The following is a 26,715-nucleotide window of genomic DNA, read 5'->3' on the forward strand; positions in this document are numbered from 1 at the left end:
GTTTCTGCCATACTATTTTCCAGTTTTCCCAGCAGTTTTTGTCAAACAGTGAGTCCTTATCCCAGAAGCTGGGGTCTTTGGGTTTATCAAATAGTAGATTACTATAATCATTAACTACTGTGTCTTGTGTACCTAATCTATTCCACTGATCTACCCCTCTGTTTCTTAGCCAGTACCAAGTGGTTTTGATGATAGCTGCTTTATAATACAATTTAAAATCTGGTTTGGCTAGACTACCTTCCCTTGCATTTCTTTTCATTAATTCCCTTGATATTCTGGACCTTTTGTTCTTCCAGATGGATTTGATATTATTTTTTCTAGCTCTATAAAAAAATTTTTTGGTAGTTTGATTGGTATGGCACTGAATAAGTAAATTAATTTAGGTAGCATTTTCATTTTTATTATATTAGCTCAGTCTACCTATAAGCAATTGAGGTTTTTTCCAATTATTTAGATCTGACTTTGTGTGAAAAGTGTTTTGTAATTGTGTTCATATAGTCCCTGGGTTTGTTTTGGTAGGTAGACTCCCAAATATTTTTCCCAAATTTTTCCCAAATAATGTCCATAATAACTTTAAATTGAATTTCTCTTTATATCTCTTGCTGCTGGGATTTGTTAATAATATATACAAAGGCAGATGATTTACCAATTCTAATATTTAAAAAAAAATTTTCTTCAGTGAGCTTTTATACTTTTCCCATTAGGACAATTGTGCTTTTTAAAGAGTTTGTTTCTTCAGTCAACTTTTGTGCCTCTTTTGCCATTATATGATTTCTGATTTTTAAGGTGACATTTTCTTCAGTATCTTTTTGTTTCTTTTACCAAACTGTTCATTCTCTTCTTTAAATAATTTTCTTGCATCACTCTAAGTTCTTTTCCCAATTTTTCTCTACCACTTTTATTGCTTTCTTTAACTTTTCCAGGAATTCTTGCTGGCCATGGGTCCAATTAGCATTTTTCTTTGAGGCTCTTTGCTTTTAGCTGTTTTCGCATTGTTATCTTCTTCTAAGTTTATGTCTTGATCTTCCCTGCCTCCATGGTAGATTTTTAAAAACAAAATTTTGTTGTTTGCTCATTTTCCCAGTCTATTTCTTAACATTGAACTTTTTGTTAAAGTTGGAGGACTCTGATCACCTGAGCATGGTGAGGCATTATGACAAGGTTCAGGCTTTTTCGTGTTGCTGTTTTCAGAGTTAGTTCTGGGGTATGGCATATTTTCAGTGCTCCCAATGTAGTGTGATCTGTGGAGTGGTGTGTTCACTGTTCTCTTGATCTTTGTTCTGATCTTTATACTATAAGAGCCCGTTCTCCCCTGAAGTTTCAAGTGTTAGTACTCCTCTTGACCCTGAAACTGTGACCAGGTCCCCTGCTTTCTTGAAGCTACAAGTGTTAACTTTCTTTCTTCTTGGCCCTAGAAATGTGACCAGGGTCTCTTCTCCCTCCTGAAAGATCACAAGGAAGCCTCACCATACTAGAATTGTGGCCCAGAGCTGTTATGAGCGATGAGTTGTCAATCAGTACCAGGTTCACTCAGCACCAGCAAAGCATTCCCTGTAATTACTTTCTGAGCAGTTGTTCAACCCCTTTATTGTCACTGGGTTGACAGCTCCTGAATTACTGTTGTTGTCACAACTGCCTTCAAGGCTTACCATTGGTACTCCTGTTATGCTACAGGCCTACACCCCCCTTGGTGTTGCAGACCTCTCCTGCAGATCTACTAAGCTGTCTTAGAGTGGAAAAAAACATGACCTTTAACCTTTTGTTGACTGTGCTGTTTAAAAATTTGCTTGGGGGCATTGTTTGAAGGTTGTTTAGGAGAGAATATTGGAAGAGTTCCATGGGGCCCTGGTATATACTCTGCCATCTTGGCTTTGAAATGAAAAAATAATTTCTAAAACAAAAGTTCAATTTAAAAATATCACACACACACACACACACACACACACACACACACACACATGCACACCCACACCCAAGGCATCGGCCAATGAACTTTTTGAATTGTAGCTATGGAACATTCAAATGACATTTTGTAATTCTTAAGATTTCCTCACCTAGACACAGGGTGGGGAAGGGACATTTTATTTGGAATAAAGAAAAGTGTAGCAAAAATATTAACAGAAGTAGTAGCAAAGAATCAGAAACTCTGCGGATGTCTATCAACTGGGTCATGGCTAAAAAAGTTATGGTATATGAATATGATTGAATTCTTTTATTCCAGAAGAAATGATGAAGGGGATGGTTTTAGAAAAACCTGGAAAGACTTGTATGAACTAATGCAGAGGGCAGTAAGAAGAACCAGGAGTTCAATGTACAGCAATATTGTAAAGATAATCAATGGTGAAAGACAGAAATTTTGATTAATATAATAATCCAAAGACAGCCCCAAAGGACTTGTGTTAAAAAATCTTATCCACCTCCAGATAGAGAACTGATGGACTCAGAGTGAAGATTAAAACATATTTTTCTCCTTTTTGTTGTTGTTGTTGTTGTTGTTGTTTTAGAGTGCTTCTCAGCACTAAGGCAATCAGGTACCTTTGATTGAGTCTTGCCTTTGTTTGTAGGAACCCACCCCCCCTTCTGCTAGCTAGATCAGGAGAGGTGAGAAACCCTCAAGAGGTGTGAAACACTTGAGAAGTGTGAAGCACTCTGACCCTGAAGAAGTGTATATATACACTGAGGTTGGCATTTTGCTTGAGGTTCACTCATTGGAAGAGTGTTGGTGTGGAGACTTTGGGTAGCCATTAAGGATGCTCCTGGCATTGAAAAATTCAGATGTTGGTAATTCTCTCTCTGTTAACTATGTATGTGATGTCCTGATTAGACAAAAGCCTATCTGTTGATCTGTTTATATTTTCTGTTTGTATTTGCTGTGAAGTTTAGGGTGCTGACTTTTTCCCCTGAACTAAGTGAATGATATATGTATGTTTAATTAAAGTGAGATTGTAAACCCCTTAGAAAAGCAGATTAAAGAATCCATGCTAGCAGGCCTTCTGTGTGCTAGTGTTATTGGCCTTACATAGCCACAATAGCTGCAAGTAGCAGCATTGTTGTTACAGACCTCCAGTGAGAAGGAACCTCTCAAGGAAACATATTTTACTTTTTAAATCACTGGACATGTTGGGAAATGTTTTACCCTTACATCAACTCCAATTCTGCCTCTTTTCAGTTTCTATCTACTGTTCCAGGTTCTGCCGTCTAGAACCATCCAAAAAGAGTCTGATATTTCTTCCATATGATTGATCCTCCAATGATTGACAATAGACAAAATATTTTCTTCTCTATGGTAAACATTCCTAATTCTTTCTGTCAGTTATCTGCCATGATCTTAAGGTCCCTCACTGCACTAATCATTGTCCTGTAGATATGCTCCAAGTTATCTATTCAGTTAAATATTGGTTGAGTGGTTATTTGTGCAAAGCACTGTGCTAGGCAACAGTGACACAAAGGTAAAGGTAAAACCATTTATATCCTCTTCTAACTTGTATTCAATGTTTTTCTTAAAATCCATCATCCACAAGTAAAACTAGCACTCCAGATGTTGTCTGATCACAGCCCCCAGGATTAACCTTGTCATCTTCTTAACCCTAGACATTGAGCCTCTCTTAATGCAGCTTGAAATCATATTATTCCCACTGGTGCAAATAATGAATCCCCTGGAATAGTTACATGTATTTGAATTCACACTATTCTAAGCTATAATTATATAAAATACAGTCACCGGTTCCTGTCCAGTGGAAACTTGCATAAAAATTCAAATAATGTGATTGCTTTATAGGATTTATCATGTAGACTAATCATTGGGACTTAGCCTTACCTTTCCTGGCTATTTTATGGCACTGCTATCTAAATGAACTCACAGGGCTCTAAAACCCCCATATCATTTTCATAAAAACTGCTCTCACCCCATGTTCCCTAGTCTGTGGATTGGCTGGATTGCCTATTTAAACAAGAAGAAAGTAGGGAAGTAATGAAGAGCAAAACTCAGAAGCACTTCTGTGTCCTCATAAGGTAGTTCTAGAATATTGTGTTCAGTTTGGGGCACCACATTTTTGGAAGATCTTAGACATGATGAGAAGACTGGAGATCTTGCCTTATGAGAGTCAATTGAAGTAGTTGAAACCAGTTAACCCTGAGAAGAAAAGGCTTAAGAGGGATATGATAACTTTCTCCAGGTATTTGGAAGGCTGCCCAGTTATAAAATATTTAGACTTCTCCTGCTTGGCCTCAAAGGGCAGAATGAGAAGGAATGGGTTTCCCAAAGAGAAAAATTTAGGCTTAATGTAAGGGGACGGTGGAGGCATGGGACAATTCTTAATACATCTTTATTAAAGCTGAGTGGACTGTATTGAAAAGTAGTGGGTTGCCTATCATTGTAGGACTATAAGCCTGGATGACTACCAATCATCTGTGCTATACTTGGGATTCTTGTGTAGGTGCGATATGGACTTTACAACTTCTAAAATCCCTTTCAACAACTCTGTGATTCTGTGATGCTGTGATTCTGAATTTGATCACCAGCAGAGGGAGCCTGCATTCTCTGAAAATGAAAATGCAAGGACCAACAGAAGTATCAATCACAAAATTCAGTTAATTTTTCCTATCCTGGTAGAATAAAGAAGTCTGATAATGGGGTGAAAATGAGTGCAAAAACTTGGAAATTATTACAGAGAAAATAATTATTTTCTCCCTTCAAGGGCTGAATAAAATTGAAATAATCATATCACTTTACAAGGATGTTCAAGTAAAAATATTTCATGGTGGAATATAAGGTCTTTATTTGGTCATTAAACAGAAAAAAGGCATTACTTAGACTTTTAATACCTCCTAGCAATGTTCCTAAAAGCCTGATCCACAACCATTATGTTGTAATTACAATCTAGGCATTTTTTTTACATTGGATTGTTCAAATTAAAAATATTTTCATCTTATTTTGAAGAATTGGGAGCAGCTCCAAGTTTTATTTCTCAGGCAAATAGATCTAACAGTAGAATGTGGGTACTTTTGTTTAGAAAGTTAACTGTAGTGTTTTACTGTTACATTCAGCTTCTCCGAATCTATTCAGAGGTTCAACAACAGGACAGTTTCTTCTCACAACTTTCAAATTTCCTGGTATAGGAGCTCTCCTCACTCAATCATGGTGATGGTTCATGATGCCAACTCCCACACTTGAGTATCCGCCCTCTCTTCATTCATATTAGAATATCCAATTGGCCACAGAATCTATCCCTCAAGAATGCATCGATGCTGTATAGTGGGTTCTTCCAACATCATTCAAATGGAGGGGCTGTGGTAGGAAATTCTCATTGGTTTCTCATTTCTACAATAATTTGGAAAATAAAATGTGAGTAATATAAAAAAAACTCATTTCTGATCCATATTTGCAGTAAGCTTGTTAAAAATTTGGCTACAAAGAGGGCTATTTCTGATACTGTTAACATTTTAAATGTTTACCGGATATGCATAACAATAGACCTAGACTAGACCTAAAGAAAGGTATCAAAGGAGGTACATGAGGCAATATGACTGAATTTGAGAAATAGTTTACTGTGAGGTAGTGTTTCTCAGGGACCCTGCTAGTGTTTCTTCAAAAGAGCCATTACGCCACAAAAATCCATGGACCATGCACCTAGCTGAAAGAACTATGAAACAATGAAAGTTTCATAAACTCACTGTCCCAACATTTACCTTTGTATTTCAAGGCAAAACTGGTTGACAGCAACTATAATGAGGAGGGAAGAAGCATTTAATATGAAAGAAAAATCAATTGAGCTTGGTATATTCTTCCTTGAACCAGAAAAAAATGGTAGGAAGAACTTTTAGCAAACCAATGCTTTTACTACCCCTTTTCTACATTGTTACCACTATGCTTGACTTTTGACATGAGGATGATAAGAGGCATAAAACTGAGGAATGGGTAGTAGTGATATCCTTAACTTCTTGGAGCTGTCTGCAACTTCATCTGGCATTACCTATACCTAATTCCTATCCAGGATATTTCTCTAAGGATGGGATATTGGGAATAATCTGAACAAGAACAATTCTGATTTGCAACACCACCATATTTTCTTACATAACTGCCTCATCAGAGTCACTAAAAATTGTGGTTGTCCTTCATTCTCAAAGAGAACCATGACATCAGGGAAATGATGACATGGCTTGCAGATGACTTTGATTCAAGTGAGGGAGGGCTGTGCTAGGTCACCAGGCTCACTTTCTCCTCCAGAGCCATCTGGGTCCAATGGCCTGATAATCAGCAGGACAACCAGAGATGGTCCAGGATGCACTGGGAGACCCTGGCCCTTTCAGGCTAAGGTTTTTTTAGGTTCTCACTTTCAGTGACATAAAGCCCATTCAGTGAATTGGCCTCTTTAAGAAGTTAATCAAGGAATGGCCCCTTTAATCAAACTGAAAAAAAAAAATTCTGTGTGGGAGGGGAAGACTCTGAGGGTTCCTGGCCAAAAGAGAAATAGCTATTATTTACTATTTACTATTTACATTCATTCTGGGCTAGGAGGGCAGGGACTTATTGTCCAGTCTCTGAGCTCCAGAGTGAATGGATTTACTGGCTAGATTTCTTTCTCAAAAAAAGGCACTAAAATACTGTTAAAATGGATAAACAATTGTTGGGTGGGGGCAGGTCAAAGTATTTCAATCATTTAAAGATAATTGGCTTGTCTTGTTGATCTAGTCATTAAGACATAAATCTGTGATTAAGTCAGACAAAAATATAATTTATTTCAGTGATTATATTTAGGCACCCTGATTCTTTGTTCAAGTTGCTCCTGAATCTATCAGGTGACAAAGGTAGTGTTAACTAGACAGATATGAGAAGCGAATGTGGTACAATAGACCACTGTGTTTGGAATCAAAGTAGCATGGACTGAATTTTGCCTCTGCTTGTATGATCTTGTGCAAGTTCGAGCCTCTTTGGTCCTTAGTTATTACCACCTTAAAAATGAGTGAATTGGAGTATATGAACTCAAAATTCTCTTCTAGCTTTAACACCCACAATTCTAAACGTGTAATAAGAAGGCACATCATTATAAATGTGCCTTATTACTGGCTTACTAATAGAATTAATTTCTCAGTCACAATTTTGCATGCATACTACTCAAAAATTACCAATTCTGTAATGCTTTTAAAATATTCAGGCATAAAAAAATTGTCCCAACATTGGGTAATTTGGGTAACTACCTGTTTGGTATTCAGGGCCAGTTTCCTTGGCACCACTATAGTAGACCAAGGGAAGATCTGAGTAGATTGCCCCTAATGAGTTCATATACTTAGGTAAGTCCAATGTGTATAAGAGAGTTCTCTTATGTGGATTCAGAGAGGGTAGCTCTTCATCATCAATAGCCTTCTTAAAAATATTGGTTGGAGATTCAATTTGCTTGTGTAGCACTATCACTGGATTGTAGCTTTTTGGTCCTTTGTAAATACATTTCTCATTTTATTTTCCTAATATGGAAATCACAGACTATGACTTGGTAGCTTCCCAACATTTTGATATTTATAATCAATTCCATTTTAATATCAGGAGGCTTTTTATTTTAATTAAAAGATATTCTTTGTCCTATGGGGCCAAATTGCTTTACATATCTCTGTGCTGAATTTTCTATGACTGCTAATGTTCACGTGAATTAATTTTTCTCTATTTTGGAGCAATTTTATTCTGAATATTGATGTGGGATCCTAGTTTTAGCATTTGCTTCATATTTTAAATTTATGATAATAATTATGTTTGCCTTTGACTTTTACAAAACTATCTTATTATAACTTTTACATTTTCAGCCCAAAATCTCCATTTGGAGGTACTCCAAATGAGTGATGTGATCAGCAACCTATAAATGAAACTAAGTATGAGGAAAGCTGAATTCCCTGATGAAAACTACTTAGGTTAATTACAGCACCTAGACTAAAACATATGACTATTCCTTTATTCTTTACTTTAAAGAGAAGAAATAAAGGAAATAAACATTTATAAATTTTACATGTGCATTCTGTATATATTTAGAATATAAGTTTCTTGAGGATAAGGACTCTACTTTTTCCTCTTTCCTATTCCTAACATAAGTTATAGAGTCTTGAATATAGTAAATGTTGGTTGAATTGTTGAATGAATTTAATTATTTGAGTTATAGGTAAAATCACACTTTGCTCTTTAATTTAAGTACAAAAAAAATGGGATTCCTAACATCACCAGAGAAATTCAATGTACAATATTAGTTTGACTGACATTTATTTTCAACCACTGGCTTAGTGGTTGGCCTGTATCATCCTTTTACTGTTACATAATTTGATGCAGAAAGTCTCGGTAACTGCTCCCAATGTTGGTTAGATAGATAGATAGATAGATAGATAGATAGATAGATAGATAGATTGATTGATTGATTTATTGATTATAGACAGACAGATAGTAGAAAGTTAAACTACTATAGAGTTCTATAAATGAAAAAAACTGGAAAGGTCAGTTAGTTCAATGATTCTCAGGCTAGCAGGGAGCTTTGGAGAAAACCAGCTGCCAGTGAAAAACAGGCAAACACATCAGAATTAATGAGAATGACACAGCTTTAATGATGGCTTTCATATTCCTTAGACATTAATGAGGGATGTCACAAGTAAATTATTGATTCAATCCAGAAGCAAAAAGAATAGACATTGTCATATTAAAAGTGTAAATCCTCTTCTAAGAGATCTTCACACAAACCAGGAGAAGGCTATTTCTTGACAGTTTATGGACCAATGAGACAGTCCTCTCTCAAATCATATGAAATTGACAAGTGTTTACTTATTTTTTTTTAAAAAAAAACAAGCTCTCCATTTAAAAAAATAATGCTTATTGAGCAAATTTCTTCAGTAATTCAAGAGAATTAATTACCTTTTATAGAACATTGCGACTGCATACTGACATTATAACAACATTCCCCAACAGAATGTCAGCAGCAACTGTTTCTTTCATTGAACTTGTATCCCTGGTGCCTAGCACAGTGCTTTATATATAGTAGGTTCTAATAACTGCTTCCTGATTAATGGTTTGGCATTTTGCCAAGTAATCTAGTATATTTGTATAGAAAATAACATAGTCCCTACAATTTTTCAAATTATTTAAATGCATTACCCCTCTGAGAAAAAAGAGCATTAACCTTGCATTCATAGTTCATAGAACACTTGAACTCATCACTATGATGCATCCAAAATCATTGTCAATATTGATCTGTTTGTTGACTTGGCTATGGCAAATCATGATAGTGAAATGGCCATGGAAAACTGTATTGATCACTTGTGTTAGCCACAACCCATTTTTTCAGACACATGGGCATAGAATTAATTTTTTGTGTTACAGCATAGCAAAATTTTGTCTTCAAATGGTATAAACCTATTAAAATTATTCTCTATAGGATTAGAAACAATATAGATCATTAACTAATCTGAAGATTTGGGTGTGACCTGTTTCACAGATTTGAATTCCTTTTTAATTGTATTTCACTTCTACAGGTATTTTCATACACTGCTGAAAAGGAAATTCGTACTGATGATTTCTGCTTAGATGTTTCTAGACTCAGTGGACCCGTTATCATGTTAAAGTGTCACCATATGAGAGGAAATCAGCTCTGGGAATATGATGCTGAGGTATGTCATGCCCTTAATTTTAATTATTTTAAATATATGAGTTAATGTATTACATTAACTATTTGCTTTATCATTTCTACATGGATGGAATACACACACATATATGTACATGAACATATATGCATGTATATGTATGTTTATAACATATGTATAATATGCACATATACATGTATACAGCTGTGAATATGAACATTTATAAACAGTATCATCCTTTGTGGTTGTAAGTGAATTTGCACTTATTGCTGAATTTAATGTTCTATTATTCTTTGTGGTACATTTAAGGTATGTTTTCCTTCTGTCAACTAAAACTACCCTAGGAAGTGTCCCGTAAGTCTGACTTAACATGAGTATAAGGAGATAAGTATAAAACTTATCAAAGCCAAGGAACTCTGTCAATTATTCACTTGATTCAACATATGTGTAATATTTCCAAGACATCTCTACTGCACTTAGAGGTTTGGACAGGAAAGGGAAAGTCAGTTTGGTAGGATTTGTCTTGAAAGTAGCATAGGAAGTTGAGGCTTTGAAAAAGGGATCTTAGTAATTTAGCCTAATGACCTGGGTTCTTTAGACCTCTGCAGGGAAGGTGACCAAGATGCTAATCTAGGTAATCTAGGATCATAAACGAGTTAGCTAAATATTCCTCTAATCAATAGATCCAGGCATTACATCCACATAATGGTTTTGTAGGATGCTAAGGAGAGATGGGGAGGGGTTAGGCAATATCAAGAATGAACCAGACCAGAGCCATTGAGCATTCTGTGAGGATATAAAAGACAACTGTGTGAGATCTATACAGGAAAGACTAAGTTCTATAAAAGGAATCTTTGAAGGACCAAAATGGTAAATTCTTTTTCATTTAGGGACTCAGAAAGTAAGCAAAAATTTCCATAAGTGCAGATGTTTTCATGACCACGGGTAAACTCTCCTTGTCATTGTACACCCAGAAGAGGACTTACTGAAGGACTAGACAAAGTACTTGCTTTTAAATCTGGGTCTCTTTTATTAGAGGAAGTTTGAAAAGAAATTCCAAGAGGGGATCAAGCATCTTGTAGTCTTTTCTGACTAAATCTACTTTACCTAGAAACTATCTATGCCACACAAATTAGGCCAGCGAATTTCAAAGATAAGACATAAAAGAAGAGTTTCCAATAAGCATGAGAGGAATCCAGTAAGATTTAGATCAAGTTCACTATGTGGTGTTTTCCAGAGACTTATTTCAGTTTTAAGATTTAATAGAATTATAAACTAGAAATATTTTTTTTAAAAAAGGATTTAATAGAAATATTACTAAATATTTTGAAATTTAATTTTAATTGTTAATTTATTTTTAATTATTTAATTTTTGAACAATAATATCTTTCTTATTAAAATTCAAAAAAGTCATTAACTTCTGCTATATGTCACTCTAGTTAATTTTCAAACTCTGTAAAAGCTTTCATCAGTCATTGCTCAATGATGAAAAAAATTGTATTTGTAGTCCAAGTCTTAAAATTATCGAAAGAACAAGGTATTGTTACATATATGACAGAGTGGATGTGAACCCACGAGAAAAAGCCTAATAGAAATAGATGACTAAATAATAATTAAAGGTAGAAAATATTAATAGAGATAGATAAAGCTGTCAAGCAAGATGACCTCCTCTACCAATCTACCAGTCTAAGAAAGTATTGTCCAGGAAATGTCATGCACACAATGAATCATTGCAGGGTAACTCATTTTGTTAAAATTAAAAAATTGTTATGTAAAATTCATCAAACTAATTATGTGTAAAAGAAATTGATATGAACTTTCAAAGAATGTACACCTCTGAAGTTATTAAAGCTTAAAGCTCTTGAGATATACTGTACTTTGAATTTGAGACCAATCAGTAAATCAGTTAATAAAGAGTTATTAAGCAACTACTAAGTGCCAGGCTCTCAGTTTTGGGGATTCAAAGGCCAAAGACAATCCCTGCCACTGAGGAGCTTACAATGTAATAAGGGAAACAACATGTAAAGAACTATGTACAAACAAGCTACATAGGATGAATGGGAAATAATCAAAAGAGAGGTCATGAAAATTAAGGACTGAGAAAAGCTACTTGTAGAAGGTAAGATTTTAGCTGAGATTTGAAGGACATCAGGAGATGGAGATGAAGAGGGAGAGAATTCCAGGCATCACTGCCAGCAACTGAAAAGGCCGAGTTGGAAGATGGAGTCTTGCTCAAGGAACAGCAAGAAGACCAGATTAACCATTATGATTTTTTGTAATTTTTCCTCTTTGTATTGTAACTATTGTATTTTTCCTGGTAGCACTTAACAAGAAAACCAAAATGAAGGTTTATTTGTTATTATCTGAGAGCAAAGCAAGAGAGAAAGGCAATTCCTGTGTCCTTACCCTACTGGTAAACCTTCACATTCAGGAACTGATGCACATGTGACTTTTGGTTATATTATCATGTCTCTTTTTTATACATATATCCATAAGCCCAAAGAATACCAACTAGGGATAAGAGAAAAATTGTATTATATACTTAAAGATTGATCTAAGTATCCAACTTTATCTCTCTCATCATAAACTAATTGTGTTTAAAGTTGTTAAGGATATGTTATGCACCACATCAAGAAACACCTCCAAGCAAGTACAATAGTTCCGTGTCTCTACCCCTACATCCTGGAGTTTGGTTACCTAGATTATATTTTTTGGCAAATTTATGTTGCTAATTATAAGGTAATGATGATGGGTGTCATTTAAGTATAATTTTATGACCTACAAAGTGGTTTGCATGCATTATTTCTTGATATTCTTTGTATAGCTCTAGAATTTATAAAATGATTTCACATAATGAGTATTTAGCACTGTACAGTTTACAAAATATTTTAATGTAATGTATGCATAGCACTAGATACTTACAATGCTTTCCCATACATTATTGTTATTGATCTTCATAATCAAGATATTATTATCACCATTTAATAAATAAGGCTATGTTTCTAACACTGGAACCCATATCTCCTGAGTCCCAATCCTGATGGATATTGTGGAGGTTCTGGTCAAGAAACATGGAAACTGATAAAGCAATCAATAGCCAGAAAGAGATTCTCTCCTCACAATATTATACTGACTTTCCACTATTGTGCTCACCAGTATTCATGCTGTATTGAGCATACAAATAATACTTGAAATCTTAGAATTTTCAGAATTAGTTCTATTGCCAATCAATGTCCCTTACTCCCACCAATCATGACTTTTGCATTAGAACATATATCATTGTTGGGGGAGTGAAAGGGTGGAACAGAAGGAGAAAGAAGAAGAAAAAAATCTAACACAAAATTACAGTGGAGGAATTTATAGCCTAGCAATGTGTAAAAACTAAATCCACCATCAGATGGAGCTAATAAAAAAGAAATATTATTTATTTAAGGATGCTAAATAGAAACTACTTCATTCCTTTCAGTTATCTTTACTTAGCAAAATAAATAGTTCTACCATTTGAAATTTCCTACTTGATCAAATGGTTGGTTATTTATCTAAAAAGAGAAATACATTCTACATTTATATTCCTAATAAACCAGAGTTGGGCAAATCACACTGGAGAAGTCTTCATTTACACTAACATGTTGGCCAAAGCCCCATGGCTTAAAACACTTGGATTTTAAATGACCTTGAATCATCAATAAGATTATATTTTAAAGACTTTTCTACTCTTAACTTTTTTTAATATCCTCTTAATTTATTAGTACTGGGTTTTCTCAGAGTAGAACGGTAAGGTTACCTAAATCCTTTTGTGATTTGTCTATGCTTCTATAGGTAGTTGTCTGAACTAATATGTAGACAACTTTATGATCCCTTTATGCTTACTAAATGTTCCTACATCATTTATAAAATCAAAGAAAATCATAGTATAACTTTAATATACATGGAGACAATTTCTCCTCTCTTTATTCTCTACCTACACTAAGATATCTTTTTTTCTTTCGTGTTGTCTCTGTTTCATTTAATTCCCTTTCTTGATTTTTTAACCTTTCAACCATTGTCATTGCCATTGTCATCATCATCATCAGCATCATCATCATTATCATTATAATCACAAAATCCTTGATGAGTACTGGATGGGCTGGATATCCTTGCAATGTATTCTTTTTGATATGGAATCTGACTTTCTTAATGCAGATGACAACCAAGACCTTAATTCTACTGTTTTCTATTTTATGTTCAATTCCTGACAGATAATTCTGAGCTCTTCTCTAGATATCTAGCCCTGATGGAAGGAAAATGAAATGTGTTAAGAATACTAAGAGAGCACACAATCCTATAGCTTGGGTTTGGTTTTAGTTTTGTTTTTTACTATTGAACCAGATTTTTTTTCTGTTTCCTTAAAATCTCCATTTTTATCTTAAGACAAAGAACTCCAACAGATAATATAAAGAGAGCTCATAACGATATTTCTATAAAATAGTATAAATGGACCTCTTATACCAAGTCACATCTTCTCTCCTCCCTACATTTCTTGCAATATCTGGGCTGAGATTTGTATATATTTCCCCATTCCACTTTACCCTATTTCATTTCTGAAATGCAAGTTATTGGTCATTGGCTCTAAACTTTAGATTCCCAGGTCCCAAATCACTTAGTATTAGTTATGAAGTAGATAGGATATGTGAGCAAATGATATTTTTACTACAAGTTTGAGAAATAATATTTATTATAATTAGTATTTAGAATATAGTGTTTTGATATTTCAATGGTTTTACGTTCTTGTTGATATCACCACTCTGGAACAACAATGTGGCTAGCAGCTACTGTGGTTGTGGAAGACCAACAACAGCACACAGAAGGGCTGCTAACACATGTTCTTTTATCTGCTTTTCTAAGGAAAGCAACTTTAAGGGGATGATAATGATGATGATGATGATGATGATAATAATAATAATAATAATAATAATAATAATATCAGTCTCCTGAACTTTAGGGCAAATACAAACAGAAATTACACACATCAACAGACAGATCTTATCTGATTCAAATCACAATTCACAGTTACCAGAGAAGCACTAACATCTATCTGTCTGGGTTATAAAGCTGGGGTGGGGGTGGGGGGCGGTTCAATGGCTTGCCCAGAGTTTTATCATTCTTTCTATGAGTGTACCCCCAAAAGTCAAATGCCAATCTCAGATCTTATATACCTGTCTCAGGGCCCTCAGGTACTTGATTACCACAGTGCTGAGAAGCACTCAAACAAAGAACAGTGAGAAGTCCCATTTAGGGTATGGGAAAGTTAGTTAATCCCTACTACCACCATATACAGGGTTTCCAATCAATGACTCCCAATTGTCTTGGTGCTGAGAAACATTCCAAGACAAGATCCCACTTTACCTGCCCCATTCAAACAAAGGCCAGAATCATTAAAGGCACTTAAGAGAAGAACAGCAAAAAGCCCTGCCCTGAGTACCACTACATAATCCACCCCTTCCAGGATCCTTGGCCTAACAAAATCTAAATTAAATGGCCATGGATCCTAGAACAAATAGAAGCATTATACACTAATCATAACAAAACATATCATTCAGTATCATCCCCAAAATACTTGTTTACAATACACTATCCACCCCCAGGTCAAAGCAAGTCAATCTCTTTAGTTAATACAGTGTCCAAGTAAAGTTCTTCCTGAGGGTGTGTCCTTCTTCCCATGCTGCCCTTGCAAGCTTCTTCCTGGTACTTTCAAGTACCTGCATGCTTTAATTAACAAAGTCCCAAACAAAAAAGTCCTCATAAAGTTCTCTTCGGGGTCTGTTCTCCCCACACTGCTCCAGCACCCTACTTTCAAGTCCTGAGAGCAGCTGGGCAATGAAGCCAACTGGGTGGATTCCTGGGGGTTTACAGCACTTCCCTCCACCTACCATAATCAACTCCACTCCTTCCTCCTGGGTCCCAAACAGTCCCAGGGGAAGGTAGCAAAAAAAGCACACTCAACACCTTGCTGCAAAGTTTCCATCTTGCCCTGAGGATGAACAGCAAGTTCCTGGGTTCCTGGTTGTCCAGCTCCAGCTGGCCACTCCTGGCTTCTGCCAGAATTCAGATGTAGGCAGCTCTCCACCTTTGTGCTCACCTCAACAAAGTTTACTTGATGGCAGCTCACCACTTTCTGTTTCACCTTTCCAAAGTTCTCACATAGGCATTCTTCTGCTCCATCTAGGTCAGTATGTCCACTTGTAGTCTCACCTCACCAACCACTCCTGTCAAGTCTGCACACAGGCAAAACTCCACATACAATGCAATCTCGAGACATTTACCCTTCCATCACAGTCCAGAGCCAGGCTTATGAACTCAAGCCCTGGCTTTGGCTATCCACCTCTCCCCCAAGCCTCTGCTTGTTCTCCTCCCACAGCCTCTGCTCCTTTGGAGTGCTAGTGGTGTAGGGAGAGGAAAGGAGATGTTATCTCCCAGGACCCCTGCTCTGGGCTCCTTGTTCCAGGATCCATGGCCATTTAATTTAGATATTCTTATGCCAAGGATCTTGGAAGGTGTGGATTATGTAGTGGTAATCAGGGCAGGGCTTTTTCCTATTGTTCTCTTAAGTGCCTTTAATGATTCTGGCCTTTGTTTGCATGGGGCAGGTAAAGTGAGATCTTTTATCTTGGAGTGTTTCTCACCACTAAGACAATAGAGAATCACTGAACTGTATATGATGTGGTGCTGGTGGTTGGAGCTTTTCCACACTGATTTCTCACACTCTACATGGTGAGCCTCAAGTGCCCCAGGGCCATGAGATAGGTATAAGATCTGAGATTGGTATTTGACTTTGGGAGAGTACACTCATTGAAAGAATGTGGGTGACAAGACTCTGGGCAAGCAACTAAACCCACCCCCCACCCCAGCTTTGTAACCCACATAGATGTTGGTACTTTTCTGGTAACTATGAATTTTGATTTGAATCAGATAAGGTCTGTCTGTTGATGTTTGTAATTGCTGTTTGTATTCACCCTGAAGTTCAGAGAGCTGATCATTTCCCCTGAACTAAGTGAGTGATATATGTATGTTTAATTAAATTCAGATGGTTAACCTCTTAAAGTTGCTTTCCTAGAAAAGCATATCAAAGAACCTGTGTTAGCAGCTCTTCTGTGTGCTGGTTGCTGTTGGTCTTACACAGCTGCAGTAGCTGCTAGCCACATTGTTGCTACACACTCCCTCTAATTTTTCCAAATAATTCATCTATATTTTCTCATCCTTTGTAATTTTTGTCCATGGTAGAAGTCCTCCTGAGAAGATCCATTTAATTCATTTGAAGACTTTTGATATTCCTTTCTTCAGTGAAACACTGAAGTTGCCTAAATGTTACTCACTATTGCCTATATGAGTAGGGTAGCTAGGTTACACAGAGGACAGAGTGCTGGGCCTGGAGTCAGAAAGACCTGAGTTTAAATTCAGCCTCAGACACTTACAAGCTTTGTGACCCTGGGCAAATTACTTCACCCTAGTTACTTCAGTTTCCTCACCTGTAAAATAATCTTGAGAAGGAAATGGCAAATGCCAGTATCTTTGGCAAGAAAACATCAAATAGGGTTATGAAGAGTGAGGCACAATTGAAGCAACTGAACAACAATAAAAATTGCTATGTGAACAACATCCTTTATTTTCCAGTCGTACATATTCTTAACAATATCTTTTTATGATACTTCACATGTAAATAGGCATTGGTATATTGTGATATACTTGCATTAACCATAAATCTACCCCTTGCCCTTTCTATCACCTTAAATTGTGACTCATCTGAGATTATAGTTTTCCATGATCCATAATTATATTATCATATATACTAGGGAAAATATTGGTATTTAAAAAGATGAGTTTTAGGGGCAGGGAGCAGTATCAAATAATTGAAAGATTTTTATAATTTTCTACATGCCATCTAGTCCTTTCTTCCTCTTATACAATTCTTGATCCAGTTCATTGTCCATCTGCACTGTCTAAGAAATATGTATTGACAAACTAATTCAATAGCCTTTCATCCAATTGCATATCTCAATCTGGGAAATATACATTCCTCATCCATTTGGTAGTTTTTCTATATATAGCTTGCTAGTCCTATGTCTTTTCAGTGGTCATGAAATTTCTTGAGTGGGATCTGTAGTGTTTAAGGGCTCAATGAAATCAATAGAATTCCATGCCAAACAGGAGCATCTATCTGATTCTCCACAGAAGAGCTCTCTATCATTTGAAATTAACACAAGGCAACACTTCATTTCATCAACAAACATCTTTGGCAAATGTCTGTGTACTTATTTTACATCTTGTTTAATTTATATTCAGATATATTCAAATAACATTATCTCTCTGGTTGTTATCTATCAAGTGATCCTGTACTCTTCTTTTATCTGGAGCATCTTGACATAAACAAGGAATAACCTATAAAAACCCTGCTTGTTCCCCTCTTGGTTCTTCATGAATCATGTCCTTAGTAAGTACATAATTTTGTGAATAATTTTGCTTAAAAGAAACATATACTTATCATCATGCATCAAATACTATGTGACTATTATTTCTACAGAAGAGATCAAGTAATTTTTTTCTGATAGTGTAGCACAAGAGCAGCTGATATTGGTGTTAAAAGAGAACACTGTTGTTTTAAAAATGGGCTTTGGTGGCAGACAGCAGCTTGCAATCATTGAAAGCACTGCACAGTTTCCCAGAACCAATCCAGCCCACTCTCCCCATTCTATTTAACTTTGGGTCTAGCTCACTGTCCATCTGCAGTACTTGTCAAAGAGAGCTCTATGGGAGGCCTATCCAACTGAATGGAACAATCTGGGCAATATTCTTTCTCCTTCCCCTTGGCTTTTTCCTTGAATAATTGCTAGATTGATCTTGTCTTATCTTTGTTCTGCTATTAACTTGTCCAAAAATATTTCTGATGAAAACATGAAAAGGAAACAATGTTTTCAGATAATTTCCAAACAGCAGACTACATCTTTGTAGACATACTTTAAATCCCACTAATAGTAGGTTGGAGAGGAATAGTCTCAAGAAGTGATTTCATTGTTAGAGGTGTCTCCTCCTAGAGAAATCTCCTTTACCAATGCAAATCTGCAAAATGTTCTATAGTTTAAGAGAGTTGCTTGAGGACACTGAGATGTTAAGTGACATGACCAGGTTGTATATACCAGGTATGTGTCAGAAGCAGGTCTTGAAACAAGGTCTTCCTGATCCCAATCCCAGCTCTCTATCCATTAGGTCTCATTCTCTCTCATGCCACAGGTTGATTACAATGGACTTTGGCCTCAAGAAAACAAAATGACATCAGGACCAGTGACAATGGCCTATGTACCCTAATTCTTATATCTTTAGGACTCCCAGGTTTGTATGTGGTGTTCAGGAGAACTAGCAACTCTGGTGTGAGGGCTTACCAAGCTCTTTTCAGGGCTGCTCATCCACCTTTAGTGTCCACCTAATTCACCCAACTCTCACCTGTGGCTCCAAAAAGCCATAACATGCTCAGCAGCCTCCCCCTGGTAAACCATCTAGGCAGATGGACCAGACCAGGTTGAGGGTAACTGACGTGCCTCACACCTGCTGGTGAGTTAGGGGGATGTCTACCCCAAGCATGTGAAGACTTTCCCTGGCAGAATGGGTGATTGAGAACAATGTGTTTCAAAGGACATGAAGGCAGCTGCAACATATGCTATGGAGTGCTCAGAGCATGCTCAGACATCAAAGATATCAAGGTCATCCACAGTATCCCAGATCATTACCAATCATCCTGAATTTTGTCCTGACACTGGGTTCTGATGACTCAGTAAGAGAGAATGAGACTCATGACTTGTGCTACTTTGCCTCACTTAAATACAATTTACACACATCAAGGTATTACCTGTCATGTCATTGGTCTTCTTTGAAAATGAAGGGCAAACAATAACAGGACTCCCAATTTGAAACCCCCAAGGTCCTAATTCATAAGACTCTCGTCTGAGGTCCACTATCTTAGGCCAGTTCCTCCAACAATATTTCTCTAGATCTCTTTGCCCATAGTTTCACTCACTGCCCTCCTGCCATGTGTGGCACCCTCCCCATCCTCCTGCTTTCCAGTTCTGTAACCAAATCAAGTTAATATGGCCACCGATTCTGCGAAGAGTATGTCAGTCTACTCTTCTATCATTCTACTAATCATCATGTAATTTTATTCACCAAAATTCACTTCTCTAGCCACCATTTGCTTATATATGCCTCCTGTTATTTGAAAACAAGCTCTTTGAAATGAGGTACTACTTTCACTTTTGTTTTGCTTTCCCAACTTGACACATTTATTAAATGTTTGTTTTTCATTCATGTACTCTATTCCAATAACATATATGTTTAACAAGCAGATGTTAAGAAGATCTTACAAGATTCCTTGACAGATGCAAACAGAAAGACAACTTTGTTTAACAGTCTAAGTATCAATAGCAAGCAAGATATAAAACAAGGAGACCAAACCTTACCAAAAGTATTTACCAATGTCTTAGAGATATCCAACTTGATGCATTCCACAAATTAGTAGCAGAACTCTAAATTGCAGCTTGGACAAAATTAAAATGCAACTGGAAACTGTTTAATAAACTAAATATACAATAAAATATAGGTAATACTTTGTAGTATTCTAAATCCATATGCAGCCATAAGAACTTGTTTGTATTTGAGCTTGACAGCTATTGTCCTAGGGGACATAAATTTCACATTCAGATAGAAGATAGACTGATGAGTTCCTCAAGCTGCATTTATTTGCAGGTGGTGTTATGATGATTGCATCTAGGCCTGGAACATTGCAGGGCCTCCTCAGGGGAGTGCATGGAAGTTCATATGAAATCAGTTAGTTGCCTTAGATCTCTGTGTTCTTAGAATTACCCAGGGCTACTTATCTGAAAGGAATTTGGAAAAGTGGCAATGGTAGGAGTCTTGCAATTGCAAAAATTGATTAAGACTTAATATTTTTCCAAAAGAACAATATCACCAAAGCTTGAAATGGTTTACTCGGTGATTTTTCTTTTTATTGCCAAGCCCTGCTCATTTATTTTGCTTCCTTTTCTTAATAATTGGAAGAATGTTGAACAATAAATATTTTCTATTTAGGTAAATAAACATCTTCAAAACCACATTGTCAATATGGCTTAATTGCCTTAAAACTTCAGCTGTATATTCATGGAATAATTAGCTACTTATTTAATTGATTCTCTTTTTAAAAATGAATGCATCTGAATGAATATTTGGCTAGAAACATACTTTAAACATCTGATTTTTCCTCTATATTAATGCCTTTTTCTTAAGTAACAAAGCTAAAAGTTTGACTCCTTATTCCTTAGATTCTGGGTTCTAAAGTATCCCATATTCAATTCATTTCCATTTAATATTTGTTAGAGCTTACTATATATACCATTCTAGGTTTTAGGGATACAATGGTGAGACAGAGAGAGACAGAAGCAGACTGAGAGGTGGAGAGGGAAAAGGAGATGAAGAGGGAGGGGAGGGAGAGAGAGAGAGAGAGAGAGAGAGAGAGAGAGAGAGAGAGAGAGAGAGAGAGAGAGACTCCTTATAACAAAATAATGGGACTTCAATATATATACAAGGTAGAGTCCCATTAAGAGAAAATAAGAATAAGTTGTATAAGAAAATTTGAGGAGAAATTGATCACATACAGGAGGAAATCAATGAGTTTCATTGAGGATTTGGCACTGATGAGGGCACAGTCTCTGGGAACCCCTTGAACCCTTGAACTCTCCTTGAATCTTCCCACTTGATCTGGCCTTGGCCTGAGGCTATAACCATTAGGCCCAAATGCCTACCTTGCACAGTCCTCTATTGTCCAGCTGTTTTCCACCCTTAATCCTGATCAAAATATCTATACCCTAGCTCTGTTACCCTAGCCCTTTATTGTCTGTCATTTCCATCACCCCAGACCACCCCTCAATCCCTCCCACAACCTTTGTGTATATAATCACCATCTTGCCTCCATGAAGTTGGTCAGATCCAATCTAGCTCAGATTGATCTGGCTCGCTTTCCTTACAGGCGTCACAAGGGGTGGGATCTCTTGGGGCAGGCCTATTTGGCTAACTCTCAATAAACTTTATCTTTTCCCTTGGCTGAGAAAGCTTGAGTCGAATTCTTTCGGCAGGACCCGGTGTGTTGGTACTTTGGGGTGTCGAGCACCCCTCACCCCAAACCCTCTTCAGCACCTTAATTGTGTCCTGAAAAAGGAAAATATTTAAACAGGTAGAGTTGTGGAGGAAGATGTTCAAAGCATGTTGTGAATATACAGAACCAAGAAAATGTGATATAGGGTTTTTTTAAATCTACTTAATAGTACAGTTTAGCTAGAAATTAATAGTGCATGAAAAGAACAATGTTTTATAAGACTGAAAAGATCAATTTGGTGGTCAACAATATAAACTTTTTTATTATATAGAACTCATATGTCCTATTTATCTCTCACCTCAAGTTTTATTCACAAAACCATTTTGTTTCCTTTATATATTCTTTTGATAAGTGAACCTTTGTCATTTTAGACTCAGGATTATCCTTAGCATCAGAAATGTAGAATGCAAACTTCCAGAGAGCAGGAATTGGTTTGTGTTTTGTCTTTGAGTGCCCAGTGCCTAGCATAGGGTCTGACAAACTAGGGAAAAATAAACAAATAAACAAAATATAAATGAATGAATGAGTGAATAAATGAATAGATATTGTACTCGGTCTTCAAAGTTAAGCTATGGAGTTTTTTTTTATAGGGAAATAACATATCTAAATGCATTACAAGGACTATTTTTGGTAACTGCATGAAAGATGAATTTGACAGGGAAGAGACTGGAGGTAAAGAGGTCAGTTTGGAGGCTATTTCAATAGCCTCCTAGGTAATAAAGGATAAGGATCTGCAGAGAATAGAGATGACATATCTGAGAGATACTATGGTGAAAGAATCAATAGAATTTGGCAACTGATTTAAAATTGAAAGTAGCAGTTGAGGGAGAAGGAATAATTAAAAATAACTTCACCATTTTAGCTCAGACCACCAGTAGTTCCATTAAGAGAAATAAAGTATCAGGGAAGTTTCTGTTTTATATCCAATTTATAATGCCATGGGGTTCCTATCTTTCTGAAACCTAATGTAAATGCCTTGTATATCTTAGTGCTCCAGAACCTACAGTGGGGTACGTGGATTCCAAAAAGAAAAAAAAAAGCATATTGGCTGATGCAGTTGAGATGGGGTAAAGTTGAGTATTGGATTATAATGAGAACCCTGCCATTCCCAGTTTTCTATTCTGTTGAGGACTCCTTGTTTTCTCAGTTTGAAGAGGAGTGGAAATCTGTTCCAACCCATTTGAAATGTATATTTTGCTGCAATAATTGCAGATAATGACATTTCTTTGTAAGCATCCAGGCAACTCAGTACAGTACAAAGATCTGGATTTAGTACAGCACACTTACACTCAACAAACACTAAGCAACCAGATTTAAAAAAATAAGGATCTAAAAATAAGCTCTGTTTTTCATGTGGTAAAGAAAGTAGATTAAGAGGATCTGGTACCAAAGAAGTTTCCTTTATTGACAATACAAGGTTTTTTTTTCATTTAATTCAAATATTTATTATGATTAAAAACATTTTAATTATTATTTGTTGAAATCCCCATTTGAAGCTTATATTTAGTCATTGATATTTTTCCATTTTTCTTTTATTTCTGTAAGTATGCAGGTAAATGGGAATATAACTTTAAGGTAAGTGATCTGAAAGCAGCTGACAATTAAATCCTAGTTATTTAATTTCCCTGTGTAGATCTGTAGTCTAGAAGACTATAGACATAGGAAAGTTTTACCTTTCTACGTTTGTATTCATAGTAGTTGTAGTTGTGACCTGTTGTGGAATCTGTTATTGGATAGAATACTGACAACTCAACAATGTATTTTAATGCCTATTTGTGGATAAAAATACCAACTAGTTTTTTCAGCACACCTTTTTTCTTCCACTGAATATGCCAATTATCCTGTTGGAGAAATGTAATTAAATATGTGAAATAAAAATTTCACTATAGTAATGTATATTTTATATGTTTTATCATGCAGCTAAAGAGCAGAGAAGAAAACTGTATTTGTTATTAATTTAAGTAGCTCCTGTCAGTCTTATTCTCTCTATGACCAACGGTATATGCAATCACTGAGCCAATTGCTTTTTACTTCAGTGCTTTTATGAGAGTATCACAACCTTTAATTCCTGTGCAAGTGATATAAATCAAAAATGCAATAATTTTAATGAAAAAGTCCATCTCTCCAATGAAATAACCAAAAATACCCTATTCAACTTTTAAAGATGTATTTCTGATTACACTGACATGACCTAATTCTATCCAACTAGAATAATTTTTCGATCCCAAAATTGTCTTCTTTATCAGATTTTCAAGTGGATTCGGTGGTATCTTAAAGTTTGAAAAGATTTGGGAAAACAGACTTTGTACATGCATATTTTTAAGCAACAAAATAGAAAAGCATATGAATATATGCTTTTTGACAAATGATTAGCTACTTCTAACATACCTTACACACCAGTATAATTGGTATCCCTGTCTCATTATTTTTAATTGCTATGGAAGTGTTTGTGATTTTGTCAGTGTGGGAACTCTCTCTTCCAATACAAATTGCCAACTCATCTGTGATCAAGTAGATAAATACTAGGGAGTTGCCTAATGTATGTAGAGGTTAAATTGCTTGACAAAGTCATAACCTTAATTAGTGTCAGAATTGGGATTTAAACCAACATCATTCTAATCGCAAAGGAAGAATGTTATTTATAATTCAGCATTATTCTCATTTGGGACTCTGCATTAGTCAACAAGATTTTATATTTACTTATTATACTTACCCTGTACCAAGAATAGTGCAAAGTACCAGAATTTTTTTTTAAAAGCAAAAGTATAGTCCTTGCCCTCATGGAGTTCACTTTCTAATGGGGGAAAAAATGTGTGTATGTATATATTTTTATGCATGTATAGATGTATGTGTGTATATGCACACACATATATATGTGTGTGTGTGTGTGTGTGTGTGCGCGCAGATGTTTTATATGTGTGCATATATACACACAAATGTATATATGTATTGGACATATATGTGTGTATAAATGCATATAAGAAATATATATAGGGAGAATGGAACTGCCATGGACTAATTATCTAATATGCTGCTCTCAGCTAACATCTGCTGATTTTACATTGAATTGTGGCAGCTATATTATCAATTCCCACAGGGAAGGAGTCTTAACAGTTTTAACAAATAGTGACTCAAATGCACAACCATACATAGCTGCCAGCAAAAGCGCCTGGTTTAGTTTATCTCTTTTTTGATTTACTTTGCTTCTGATAACTCCCACTCCCTGAACACAGGCTATGTTGAGTTAATGTGAGTACAAGTCAAAGTATTAATCATACAAATATTAAAAATCATAATAAACATATCTATTCTCCTTTAAAGTTTTTCAAAGTGGAGGTGGAGCCAGGATGACAGAATAGAGATAGAAACTCACCTGATCTCTCCAAAATTACCCTCCAAACTATTCTAAAAGACCACATTGGAAGGAATTCTGGAGAGACAAGAAATTGGAGTAAAACAATTTTCTAGATGGTGACAGTTTAGGAAGTCAATAGGAAAGGTCAGTCTCACTAGTATAATGTTTGGGCCTGAAGTATGGTGCAGGCTACACTGCAATATTATCAGTAGGCCTTAGGGCAGTGGATGCAACAGCAGCAATTTGGAGAGCTTCCAGTCCACAGAGAGTAAAGGAGTTAAATAACTGATGAGAAAGAGAGTACAGCAGACCATTTGCTGGCACTGGGTTCAGGACATTGTTGCATTTCTCAAATGCAGTTTTAGGTCACAGTTCAAAGATTAAGAAGACTGGCTACAAGGGAGGCAGGGGCCCTGGTAACAGCAACAGGATGGAGGAGAGTACTTGTGTTTGCTCAAAAGACAAATGATGGTCCTGGCCTTGGTGCTGGAAAGTAGGGGACATTACTATAATTTCAGGGCCAAAAGGAGTGTGCTAGCAGCTACAGTGGAGCAAGATCCCTTCCTGAGCAAACACAAGAGCAGAGGCCAAGAGAGCAGTGACCACAACTCACCTTAGATCATACCACTTTAGAAGCACTAAAAATTTACAGACCCCTAAAACTACCTCTGAGAATAGCAACATGAAAAACATAAAGCTTAGAACATTGCCTCTTCCATGCCAGGAGGAGAGCCCAACTCTAACATTAAGTTCAAAGTCAATAAATAGGCTGGAAAAAATGAGCAAACAAAACCAAAAAGAACCCGACCATAAAAACTTTTGTATTGAGAGAGATCAAAAGACAAACTCAGAAGAAAACAATGTCAAAACAGCTACATGCAAAGCCTCAAAGAAAAACATGAATTGGTTCCAAGCCTAACAAGAATTCTTGGAAGAACTCAAAAAGGATTTTAAAATTCAAATCAGAGAGGTGGAGGAAAAATTGGGAAAAGAATTGAAAGTGATGAAAGAAAATTGTGAAATGAGAGTCAATAGCTTGGTAAAAGTGGCAAAAGGTATGAAGAAAATAATACCTCTAAACAATAATATTTTCCTAATGGTAAAAAAATGCACAAACATCCACTGGAGAAAAGAACTCCTTAAAAAACAGAACTGTCCAGATGAAAAAGAGGCACACAGTTAACTGAAGAAAAGAACTCTTTAAAAAGAGTTGGTCACATGGGAAAAGAGGCACAAAATCTCATTGAAAAAAATAATTTCTTAAAAATTAGAATTGGGCAAGAGGAAGCTAACACCTCAAGAAGACACCAAAAAAGTCAAAAGAATTAAAAAAAATAGAAGAAAATGTTAAACATTTCATGCAAAAAGACAATTAACCTGGAAAAATATTGAGAAGAGATAACTTAAGAATTACTGGATTACCTGAAGGCCATAATAACAAAATGAACTTAGATATCACATTTCAAGAAATTATAAAGGAAAACTGCTCTGAAATCCTAGAACGAGAAGACAAAATAGAAACTAAAAGTATCCACCAATCACTTCCTGAAAGTGATCCCAAAGTGAAAACTCCCTGGAATAT

The 26,715-nt window shown here is 36.0% G+C and overlaps 1 protein-coding gene across 1 annotated transcript in view; it reads left to right on the forward strand.

Moving 5' to 3' along the window:
• Nucleotides 1-26,715, forward strand: part of GALNT13 (polypeptide N-acetylgalactosaminyltransferase 13) — a 705,305-nt gene that overhangs the window by 660,038 nt on the left and 18,552 nt on the right. Inside the window, exon 10 of the mRNA XM_036747971.1 lies at nucleotides 9,499-9,633. Coding sequence (XP_036603866.1) covers nucleotides 9,499-9,633 — 135 coding nt within the window. The remainder of the gene's footprint in view (nucleotides 1-9,498; nucleotides 9,634-26,715) is intronic.

This window comes from Trichosurus vulpecula, chromosome 2 (genome assembly GCF_011100635.1).
Source record: "Trichosurus vulpecula isolate mTriVul1 chromosome 2, mTriVul1.pri, whole genome shotgun sequence".
NCBI classification, from domain to species: Eukaryota; Metazoa; Chordata; class Mammalia; order Diprotodontia; family Phalangeridae; genus Trichosurus; species Trichosurus vulpecula.